At 35.8% G+C, this 13,037-nt stretch overlaps 1 protein-coding gene across 4 annotated transcripts in view; it reads left to right on the top strand.

Moving 5' to 3' along the window:
• Angpt1 (angiopoietin 1) overlaps positions 1–13,037 on the top strand; it is a 252,738-nt gene that overhangs the window by 185,627 nt on the left and 54,074 nt on the right. For all 4 annotated transcript variants that reach the window (XM_006241609.5, XM_063264352.1, XM_063264351.1 and 1 more), the window contains exons 5-6: positions 3,287–3,414; positions 11,752–11,853. In XM_006241609.5, the coding sequence (XP_006241671.1) occupies positions 3,287–3,414; positions 11,752–11,853 (230 nt within the window). The remainder of the gene's footprint in view (positions 1–3,286; positions 3,415–11,751; positions 11,854–13,037) is intronic.

Genomic DNA, 13,037 nt, shown 5'->3' with positions numbered 1-13,037 from the left:
TTCAAAAATGCTGATTCAAACATAGATCAAATTGAAGATTTATGCCACTCATATTGCCACAACAACAAAAATTTAATCATAGTATATTGTCCTAGGTAGAGAATTTATGCTACTAATTTAGACAGCACTGCCACAAATTCCACAATGTAATATAATAAACAACCTGTCCCTTCCTTGTGTCTGTGAAAAGGTTTCCCTACCACACCACAACCCTTTCACCCACATCTTCCTGAAGTGGAAAAGCAAAGGGCACAGGAAGTGAAGAAAGGAGGGAAATTGTGTTTCCCTTAAATAACCACATACAGGAGAACAGGAAGTGGTGTTCAATGGGAGAAACATTTTCTTGCTAGATAAAGAACTTTCTTCTTTTCTCACCCTAAAAAGGAAACTGAGTTTCCCCCATGGGTTTCAATTTACCACATTTTCCTCTGTCTTTCATCTTCATATGTCATAATAAGTTTTATGTTGTCTTCCTCCACAGTACTGTTAGGGACATTTGATGAAGATAATTTTCACTTTTGTACTAAGAAGAGATCAAGTATAAAATGTGTAGGAACAATCAATTTTGAAAACTAATGGCCCAACATAGAGGTTTCATAAGCAAATTCTACCAAACTGTTTCTTTGTCTTTAGATATGTCATTGAGATGTTCAGTGTCATTAAAAATGACATTTTTAGTAAACATCTACCTATATGTTTTAAATGGCTCTTTGCATACATTTAGACAGGATAGAAACAAACAAACAAAACAAGAACCATGCTTCACTATGAAACCTTCCAGTGTGTGCACTTATTCTGTGTTGACTATGTTGTTTTTATAATCATGCTAGAATATTGCTTTGGATATAACTATGCAAAAACAATTAGTACAGGTATTAGTTGCATATAAAATGATGAATTATTAAGCATTATATTTTTTACACTATAGCAATGTACCTCACACAAATACTTTGCTTTCTTGGAAGATAATCTAGCAGTTTTAAAAGTTTAAAATATTTACATTAGCATTACTCATTCGATAAAGACTAGATTGCTTATTACTTATAAAGGGAAAATGTTATTAAGTTACATTTAAATCAAGCCAGTATTTTAGAGCCTTTTCACATCATCAAATCCATTTAATAGCAGTTACTTATGGTGGATATTTGATGTTTTTTATTTTATAGAAACATTGTGAATTAAAATAATTGAAAACATTCATTAACTACAGAGTACCCCTACAAAAATTTTTAATTAAATGAAACCAATTTTAAAATATTATATATTAGTTAGAAAATATTGTCATTAATGTTTTATACAGCACATATGTCTCTAGCCAAAAACTATTAAATGGTCAATTTGTACTTTTATTTTACTAGTGACAACTTAAGAATGGGAGAAACTCATTGAATGAAATAGGCTTTTCTCATTAAAAACCTCATTATTAGCTTTCATTACAATGGAATAATGACATGGCCAAAGTACTTCTTTAAAGAAAGAATTCAAACATCAAATGTAATGTGGATGTTTTAAATGATCAAACACAGGCAGTAGTGTTATGTGGGCTTAGATGAAAGAGTCCTAGAAATTAAAAAAAAATAACTAAAGTCAAAGTTATTACAACACCTAGATTTTGAAAGTATAAAACAATAACCAGGTGTAGTGGCACAGGCAGAGACAAGCACATCTCTAATTTCAAAGCCAACCTGGTCTATGGTGTGAGTTCCAGGACAGCCAGAGCTATACAAAGAAACCCTATGTCAATAAAGACGCAAACATACGGAGAAAGAGAAACATAAAGTTTATAAATTTATAAGCCAATTTAAAAACCTAGAAATTTTAATTGAGCTCTGTGTGTTATTTAATATCCTGAAGTCAAATCATCACATAGATGACACAAAATGAGCAAACTACTAGTATTTAGGAATTAAATTTAGGAATAAATTTAGAATTCCATTACTTTAAATTCTAGAAATCAGAAGAGCCTATAAATTTAATTAGAGCTATTCTCTGTATAGTTCCAAGAGTGTGATAAGGTTACAAGTGTCATGAGAGTAAGCAACTTCATTCTGATTGTACTGTTGCCTACTCTACAAGAAGAGAAGAATGTCTGGTACTGTAAATGTACCCAACAACCCATGGCTACAGAGGCCACAAGCCTTAGGGCTAAATGTACTATTATGATGCAAAATGGATGCAGTGTCAAACTCTGAATTTCTTTCTCTAACCCAGCTCTCAGACATCCCTGGAGAAATGTCTTTGCACAGTGGCTGGTGGTCAATGCAGAAACTCACAACTGGTCATAGTGCAGAAAATAAGTGTCTGTGAAGGGTTCAGCTAGAAGTGGGACATAGTAATCAACCCGTTTCACAGAGACTCAGGAGCCATTGCAAAAGAGAGGAAGGCAAAGTCTTAAGAGGCAGAGGTCAGGGAAGGCTGGAGGAAGCAATGTTGTTCTGTCATGACAGAACCACATTACTCAAAGCAGCTATGATTGCCTCCATTAGACCTTCATGCAGCCAAGCCAGTTAACATTCTAGCATAGGGGAAACAGGGATTCCTATGGCGAATTCTAAGGGAAGGAGAATTACTTTTATTTAAGAGTGCAGCTCCTGGTAGGTCGACTATGTTCCAGTGGGTAGCCCTACACTGACCAGTATATGGGCATAACGTATCTGACTGTGTGAGTCATTACAAAACAACAACAACAACAACAACAACAACAACAACAGAAAGTCAAGAGGGTGGGAATGGGAGGCACTAGAAGAAGTAAGGGGTGACTCAATCAAAAGCTACCATATGAAGATAGAAAGTTCTCAAAGAATTAATTAGAATTTATACATTTAATTGTTTGGGCATCTTTTTAACCCTGGGATTTGAGCAGTATCTAACTCATTGGTAGAGCATATAGCTAACATGGAATTTCCAACAATGCAACAAATAAATCAAACTTTTCTTTGAAATTTAAATAGGACTGGTTCATAAATTTAATAGGAAACATGGACATAAATTGCTAAAAATGGGAAGCATTACATAATAATGTCATTATGAAGTTTTGAAGATATAGCAAAACCAAAATAAAGAAATTGATATAAAATTAGTAAGTAATTGGAAATTGATCCACAGGTTTTTCTCTCAGTATCTTAAAGTTCCCAGTTATTTCATAGGCAGTATATTTTATTTTTCAGTATATGCAGTGTCGGTATTGTGTGAAGGTAACAAAGACCTGCTATGTTTGTAGTCCATTGGGTGGTCATAATACTCATATTCTTATTTACATATTAAATCTTTCTCTCTTAATGTACAGTTTTGCTAAAGGGAGGAAAAAGAGAAGAAGAGAAACCATTTCGAGACTGTGCAGATGTATATCAAGCTGGTTTTAATAAGAGTGGAATCTACACTATTTATTTTAATAATATGCCAGAACCCAAAAAGGTAAGACCAGAAGTGCTTGTTTATGCGATGTAAAGCAGATCCTGGGTAAATTGCTATCTAATCAAAGAAATTTGTGAGTTTTTGAACATGATGCACATTGGATACATATTGACACACACACTTGCACACACACAGACACACACACAGACACACACACAGACACACACAGACATACACTCACCCCCCCCCACACACACACGATTCTATGGTTCATAGAGATGAAACCCATATTCTGTCGACATTCTCTGGTACAGGTACCCCTAATCTGTTCATCACATAAACTTTTGTTTTCTTCTGTTTCTTGGATGTGCTCAGACATTCTTCTTTGCACAAACTGCATGCTGTTGTCCCATCTCCCCTCTGTACAAGAGAACACATTAGAAGTGATCTTCCAAAATCCCAAGATGTCAGGGAGTATGTACCACTGAGCTAGAGGGCAGGTCAGCTCTAGGGATTTACAGAATTATTGCTCTGGTTAACACGGAAAAAAATGTAGCCTATCTTATCCCACAATTGTGAAAGGTTGCGCCTCTCATAGTTACTTGAGTGCCCATGAGAAGAACGTACTACTCTTCATGGTGATCAGTGCCCAAAGGAAACTTGGAAGCAGTTAAGCAGCATCTTGCTATCCTATCTTTTAGAGACCCCCTTCGCATTTGTCCATCTAGGCCTTCCTTCAGCACCGTTAATGAGATGTCACTCAGTTGCCGGTTACACTCAACATAAGTATAAAACAAACAATTCTCTGTGTAGTAGAGAAGACTGGTGTTAGAGTACAGTGCTAGAGGTGGCTCTCTGGAGGAGGTTACGTAGGAACCTTTAGGTGAGGCAGCCAAAGGCAGCGGGATCAGAGGCAGCAGACCTACCTGTGCTTCAACATATAAAAGTTTTGCTGCATTTGGAAGACTCAAAGACAGATGCCCATTATTGGATTAAATGTTTTCCCCTGCCCTTTACCACACCTATTTATGCATCTTCATTTTCTTTGAGTCCTGTAGGAAATGCAAATTATTTGGCCTTCTTGGATTTCCCCAGAAAATTTTGCATGACATTTCTATAATTAATGTTCTACAAAGTAGGGACTGTGGCCTTATTTTTACAAACATGCCAAACATGATTTCTGATACAGTCGGTTGGTCCTTAATAAATCAGCACTAGAATGAACAAATGAAGAAAAGCCATGAAAAAAAAAAAAGAACTGGCCATGACATCATCAGAATGTCAATCTGGCATCATTAAGCAGTTTTCCTGACTTCAGGACCTTTTGGTAAGCAAGGGAGTTAAATCTTGGATTACAATGTGCCACATATCATGCAACTCCAAGACCTGATGTCCGGTCTAGAGTCCTGGTCCAATCAAAGGCTGGATCTCTTTATATGCCTGTCTCTTGACCCTGATTTCAATAAGGACTACAGGATATGGCTGTCACCTGTTTTCTTCTTTCTTGAGATAGCACTTTCTTCTTGAAAGGAGCCTTCAGTTTTGCTCTAGATGTGGGAGTGGAAAAGATGGGGCAGAAGGCACCAGATGGGGGAAAGATTACATGTGTAACCCTCTGTGTTCCCACCTCAACCACTCACAAAAGCTCTTTGATTTCACCTGCTTTTTCTGTGTGCATTCTGGGTAACATTCTTTGGATCAAGTATTGTATGATTTAAAATAAATAAAACAAAGAAACATACAAATATATGAACATACAAGAGATGAGAATAACTGATGGTAGGGAAGGGCTTTTGGATGTCCGAAAATAAGTACACACACACACACACACACACACACACACACACACACACACACACTATTCCAGGAGCATGTAACCATAACAATTTGTTCTTGGGGAGATAAGGGAGTTAATGGTAAATACATTTAATCTACACGGTAGCAAAACAAGAGTCCTAAATAGCTTGCAATAGGCCTGTATCTAATAAGTTAACTTAAAAAATTAAGTGACTCTCCTATGGACTCCTCAAGATTCTGTTATTTCCATGAATATAAACATAAAATAATTTTCAAGTGTTAAGCCTGGGAGGCAGATAGAGGAGAGCAAGTCCTTAGATTTGTTTCATTCCACCACTGATACTACTGTGAATTCCTTGAAGGACAGTAGAACAAAATGTCAATCATTCTGTTAACCTCCATTCATACACCTAATTTATACAGAAGCACGATTCAGCTCTCCAAACCATCTTGAGAACCGAACAATATCCAGGTTACGTGCTAAACCATTGCTCCCATTAGAGTGGAAAGAGTACTTATTCCTAACTCATCGAGTGTGCATTTCACACTTAACTTTCATCCAAATGATACTTGACCTTATTGATATAATAATTTAGATTTTATGTATTAAAGTACATCTTTGAAGCTCCATTGGTACAAAATCCATTATTTGTGGAAGTGTAATTTTAAAACACTCTGTTGAGGAACTCAATGTAAGAGCCAGCCACATTAGAATAGGGTCTTCCTGCCTTTTCATTGTGTAAACTAAAAGTATTGTCATTAGGAGTTTAAAGGAATATATTTTTTCTTTCCACTAACAGAATTCCTTTTCTTCACTCATCATGATTTTTTTGCACACTTCATTTCCTTTTTTCTTTTTTTCTTTATTTACATCAGGAATGTTGTTCCCCCTCCTGGCCTGACACATAGGTAACAGAAGGCTGCCGTGCCTAGCAGAGCTCTTTCACAAGAATCAGTATTGTTCTTTGACTCAGATTGAAATACCTACACTGTTTAAGACTGGTAACACATTTTGTTTGAAATCTCTTATTACAACCATTTAACATGCCCTTGGAAAAACACATATTCATTAGTTTTTTATAAGAATTTCAGAAGCTGATTATTAAATTTATAAACTAATAGGAATAGAGAAATTTATCATTTGGCCCTTCTAATTGACTGCAGTATGGCCAACAAAACAGTTGCTACAACTCTTGAATATTCTGAGAGAAAGTTCATCTCTTTTCTTTTTTTTGTAATAATCTCACAAGTTTATCAGAGGTTACATATACTCAAGTCTGGAAATACTAGCAATACTAGCAATTAAGTGTGTCTGATATGGAATATGAAGCAATCAATAAAATTAGACTAGTTAAGATAACAGAAAAAAGTGGATAACAGCAAATGCTCATCTATTAGGAGATATTGGAACTGTAATAGACCAGAACTATTTACTTATATATATTTATTTACTTATTTATTTAAGTAAAAATACTTTTAATGTCCTATCTCATAACCATGATTCCTTTCCCCAACTCTTTCCAGATCCTTTTCTTCCCATCCACCACCCAACTCCATGCCTTCTGCCTTTCTTTAGAAAATGAGAGAATAAACCAGAATAAAAGAGAATAAGAGAAAACATAACACACACACACACACACACACACACACACACACACCATACACCATACACGCACACACTCTATACACACACATACACACAACAAAACAATACAAAAACAAATTCAGAAGCCATAACATACAAACAAAAAACCCGTAATATAAAAAAATGGCCAGACACAGCACTATGGAACTAAAAATCTACAAAATATTTGTGATTTCCTTTTGTTTTAGGCTTCTACTCTTGGGAATTGGGTCTACCATTAAGTGTGGTTAATCCACCCAGTGAGACTGCATTGAAGAATTTTTTCCTTTGTAAGCAGATGTCAGTTGGAGATGGCTTCTTGGTTAGGGATGGGAGCTCCTGTCTACTTACTTCTCTGACCACTGGGATCTCATCTGTCTTGAACCTTTGAAGGTCTGGTGCATGCTGCCACAGTCTACTTTGACTGACATTGTTTCATGTCAAATAACGAGACAATAGCTAGAGTTAGAAAGCATTGTTTTAAATGTCCTGTGGAAGGCAAAAGCAGTAGTTTAGGATGATTTAGTTTTCAGGCAGATAGAAAATGAGAATTCTATCTTTTATATCTTTCTTTTGTTTCGCAGTATTCATGGTTTGTGGTTATTTCCCTCTGCATTCCCTTCAAGGCACAGTAGTGGGAAACAGAATTTCTCTTTTCATTTCACAAGTGTTTAAAGCCAAATGCCCTGTAGTCAGTTTAGCTTCAGCCAAAAACAAACCATTAAATCATAAGTCTTATTGTAAAATATTAAAAATTTGTTCCTGAACGCACAATGCCTCTAATTCTTGAAAAAGTACTGTAACAAATGTGTTAAGTCTCTTCCATTTATGGTTATGGAAAAATAATTAGTATTCAGAAGGTTAATCATTCCAATTTGTATAAAGCATAGAAGCATAAAAACTATGTGAATCAAATTCCCCTTTTTTGTTTGGATTTAAATCTCTGTATTAAGTTAAAAGGTGTTTAATGCTTGAGCGCTTTGACCTCGCCTGGGGAAGAAGCCAGTTCAGCCTTTTCTTGGACAGAGCTAAGCCCCAGTCATAGAATGAATAGTGCATCAGACATAGCAAATGGAGCAGGGCCCCCGTCCACAGGAAAAACATGCCAGATAGCACAGACCACACAAGACCAGCAAATGAACTCCTCAGGTCTCCCATGTCTCGGATCCTCCTGAAACTGATAATTTATTCCATGGAATGTCCTTAGTATGTTAAGAAGGGACTCTTTATTTTTCTTCTGACTATAAATTTAAAAAATTGGGTTTTCGTTCTTTCTTCAAGACTAAATCCAACTTCTTAAGTAGACATAAATTAAAAATTAGCACGATCAGTCATCAGGATATCAGTAGTAACACACAGAATCCAGTAATCATGCTCATAAGGCAAATCTGTTGAACAGTTGCATAATTTGGTTTTGAAAAGTGCATTTTAGTCATAATGTTATAAATAATGTAGATAATATTCAATGTCATGTATTACAATACTTCAGTGCAGTCAATATTATGCTAAATGCAGCCAATAAGTAATGAAGAATAAAAACATGTATTGTATTGTCTTTAAAATATATCTAAGATCTAAGAGGACTTATTCCAAATCCTGAGTTCTCAGTGCCCTTAATCTTGACACACACACACACACACACACAAACACAGACACACACACACACACAGACACACACACACACTCAAACACACAGACACACACACACTCAAACACACAGACACACACACTCTCACACAGACACACACACAGACACACAGACACACACACAGACACACACACACACACACACACACAATTTAGAGAAAGCCAAATTACAGGTTTATCTAACCATCAAGTCAGCTTATTTCTGTTGTCCTTATATCCCTGCAGTGCCATCTGCTATCATCATTACTGTTGCATGTTCACACGAATCGGACTTACTTTAAATCCCTTAACACCTTTCCCTCTGTTTTTCTCTGGGTCTTCCCAAAATGTATTCTCAGCACTTAATATTTTCAGCTGCTGTTGAATGCCTCCTTTTAAAAGGAAAGCTGTACTTCAGGAAAAAGCTGGGAGTGATTTAGAACAAAGTACATAGAATTATATTTATAAGTAACCATCCTTAGAAACTCAGAGCAAAGTTTTCTCTATACATTGTAAATGTACAAATGTGGTTATAATGTTCCTGAGTATGTGGGTAGAATTTATAGCTTTGGACATCAACTTTGTTGGTGGCTACAGTTCCAGTGGGGCAGGGCTGAGGGAAATGGAAATATATAGACAGAGAGAGAGAGAGAGAGAGAGAGAGAGAGAGAGAGAGAGAGAGAGAGAGAGAGACGCGTGGACAGATGGTAGGTAGATAGAATCATTCATACATATGTATAAATACATAGATAACAGAGATTCTTTGTATTAATCAATTAATACTGTTTGAAGTTTCATTAAGAAATCAGTGACATTGCTTTCGCACAGCAGAATGTTTCCTTGATATTCTAACTTCCGTTACATTCAAATGTTAGTGGCCCTGAGTGTTTCTTTGGAATTTCTATGTTCCACTTAAAGTTTTCTACCTGAGTTAACTTTATAAGGATTCTGAAATCTCTGGGGCCAGGTCACCAATGCCTCCTCCTTTTCAAGTTTGTAGGTATTTTTATTGATTCATTTAACTTGACTTCTCTGAAATGTTGATTCATCTCCTTCACAACTCCACATATAACTCATTTTTGGGGGGATTCCACTAATCACATTTTCTTATCTGTGGATGCAATGAATTTAATTTAATCTCTACAATTGGTTACTACATAAGAAACTGAAGATTACAAATAAAATCAAATATGTGCCCATCTATAACTTACTGATGTATATTGTCTATATAGCAATTATCTACTAAAACCTCTTCATCGACTGCTCCCTCACATCCCTAATCGCTTTTTCTTTATTTTTTATATATCAGTTGATCTTCATAATATCAACATTTGCTTTTAGTTATTTGCTAACAATAAATTTGAATTAGTCATACAGAGGGTTCAAACCCATGTTCTTTGTTATATTCCAGCTCAAATCTGGATTCAGCATAATTGCTAAGTATTAGGCTAATTGGTAGGCTACTACCAATAACTGTAGGCTACTGCAATACTTTAAATCTCAGTGTTGCATTTGTAGAGTGGATATAATAAGTGTACCTTCATAAGCTGTTCTGAATCAAGTTATAAAATGCACATTCAGTGTTCAAGTAATCTGATGTAAGTAATCTTGTCATTGTTAAGACTCTTCCCCATCCTCCCATTTTCTTATTCATATACCCTTGGTCTGTGTCCAGTAGCTCATTTCTAACTACCCTTTGATACCCTATTGTGTGACCAAGCTACATACAACACAATGTCCTAAAAGACAATCGTTTCTTTTCTCACTTGTTAGATCTTTGTGTTGTCTATTTATATCATTACTGCTATTATTCCTGAGGTCACAGAAGTTGGAAAATTATGGACTCTGCTGCCTTCTTACCCCTATGAGAGCAATCAGTATAGAAATGTCAAGGTGTTTTGAAAACATAATCCATCTGCTATTTATCATAATTTCCTCTATTGTAATATAGACTCAATGCCAAAGAATGCAGATTGAATGAAAGAACAAGTGGGTGAATATATTAGCATTGAGGGGCGACTTGTGAGGAGTCATGGTGAGGACACACAGCAGATGCAGAAAGGTAGAAGAAAAGCAGAGAGTGATCTTGGAAATAGAAAGGGAATTCAAATGTATGAATTTGGAGATGGGTCAATTTCTACGATAATAAAGACATAGGGTAGAGGTAGAGCCCTCAGGAGACCAGGTGTTCTACTTCATATGCACGCGCAGGCACACATGTCTTAGTTCTTTCACTCCTAGGAAATAGAGGAAATAATTTGGCTGTGCATGACAGTTCTTGCCATTGTTTTTCTACCCTTTGACCATCTGTGCTCTAACACAGTGCCTCAGGGAAAAGATCCTGCTACAGTGCCAGCTTGCTGCTGCTGCCTCCCTTTCACACATTTCACCATTCAATATGCTTTATTATTCGATTGATGGATGAATGGTATTCCTCAGATTCCAACTCTTGATGAATCAAACTGCCAGCTGCACATGTCATGAGTCACAGTGACTGCTTTCCAGAGTAATCACTTTGCAACGTATTTCTGCAAATGCCATTACAGCTATATGGGGAGAAACAATCTGTTTTAAAATAAATGATCTTGTACATAGAATACGTGAAATAATCATTAAATCTTTGAATGACTATTCTACATGGAGAAGAAAAGTTTGCCACAGTCAAGAGGTACACACTCAGTCACATTGTTCATGACTAAAATTTAAACAATGTATTTTTTAACAATTCATTCACCAAATGTTGTCCCCTGTGTAGCATTCAACAATCAAGAGTAATTATTAACATATGTAATACAGTATGTAAGCATGAGTCCTGCAATAAAATACAAAAACTGAATCTTTTATTCTTAATTGCAGTAATATTTTAATAAAACATTAGTGATATTGAACTTCATATATTGACCAAAAAAATATGTAACATTGGGAACGTGAGTAATTTTTTTAAATGTAAATTTCCACAAGTGCCTAATTCAATTTGAGATTTTTAAGTTTGTCAGGGTTTACTAGGGGTTGACCTTGAACAGAGCTTCGCACATACAAGACGAGCGTGCTACCACTGACCTACATCTCAACCTCGAAAACTATATTGTGGTCTGAGATTAAGGTTATTAATTTTCAGCTGGACAATTTAAATTTTTAGAAATAATTAAACATTTCTAATGGAACTTTATCAGGTGCGGTAAAAATGTGACTTGTGGGAAAAGTAACCAATAAATGTGTGTGGAATGTTGTTTTCCTCTTCTTCCAGGAGAGGCCTGCCCATCCTATGTATGTTTTGAAACGTATCAGATCTACATTTTTAAAAGAAGTATGTAATTTCCACTTTCCATTATTTTCCTGTTGTTTCCCAGGTATTTTGCAATATGGATGTGAATGGAGGAGGATGGACAGTAATACAACACCGTGAGGATGGAAGCCTAGATTTCCAGAGGGGCTGGAAGGAGTATAAAATGGTAAGATGGAGAATTTACAGTGCCTTTTCATGTTTTATCATGAGGTTATCTTCATGCACAACACATGATAAACCCTTGCACTTTTAGATGCTTTTGAGTTATTTAAAAATGTTTACGTTAAAGGCATTATTTTCGTTAGACACAAAACATTCATAAATCATGTTCAGTAAATTATTTCCATATGCTTAATAGAGAGAAAATGTATTATTATAATTATTTGGTGATCTGTTATGCACTCTTGAATTTGTTCCTAGTGGGAAAAACTAGAACTCCGACCCAGGCTGGATACATGATCAGGACAGGAAGCTGTGCAGGGCCACAGGTCATTGAGCAAGATGGATACCAGTTGTGGCCTCTCTCATGTGGTTTCAAGTTGTCGAGCTCTGACTGGAAGTGGTTCCATATAACCTTCACATATGACCAGCCAAGACTTTTCTTGGTGCAATGACTAGGGATTGTCACATTTCTCAAATCAAAGTGAGCATTTGCCAAGTACAGAGGGAAACTTTTAGAGCCATTTTAAGGGTAGAAGTTTTTCATTATTTTTACATTAAAATTTCTGTGTAGTTCTTGATTTGACTTTCTAACATTTTTTTGCTCTTAAAGTGAAAGAAAAAAGGACTATAAGCAAAACTATCCCCAGTAATCCCTTCCATCTTGAAATAGACTTCTATTAAGACATAACCCCCATTCTTTGTTCAACTGAAACATGTCAGTTCAGTAAAACATAGAACCTTGTCTTTCAGGATTGTTTTGGGGAACTGGAATAGTAGGTTTGTTTCTAAGACCTCTCTCCATTTATGTGATTCTACTCAAATGTGAGTGTGGGAGTTCAAAGTTTAAAAACATGGTCCTAAAATGAATCTGTAACAATAGGTCAAGTTTTTAATCTGCCATTCAGTAGGAGTTCACTTCTGGGGAAATTACTTAACTCACAGTGTCTACCTCTTATATTAACTAACACCTTACCTTCTGCATCTACCTTGAGGGGTGACACAGGGACTCAACATAGCATAAGCAAAGTTTACTGAACTTTTGATAAACTGTAATTATTACTGTCATCAACAACTCAAACTTCAATTACTATAAAAATGTATTAAATTCCTCCTAGAGTACTGCTAATTTTTTCAAACCATTTTAATTCATACTCTTTTGAATCTAAGAGTATAGGATTAATATGAGTA

Source organism: Rattus norvegicus, chromosome 7 (genome assembly GCF_036323735.1).
Source record: "Rattus norvegicus strain BN/NHsdMcwi chromosome 7, GRCr8, whole genome shotgun sequence".
NCBI classification, from domain to species: domain Eukaryota; kingdom Metazoa; phylum Chordata; class Mammalia; order Rodentia; family Muridae; genus Rattus; species Rattus norvegicus.
This window is presented reverse-complemented; position numbering and strand designations above follow the sequence as displayed.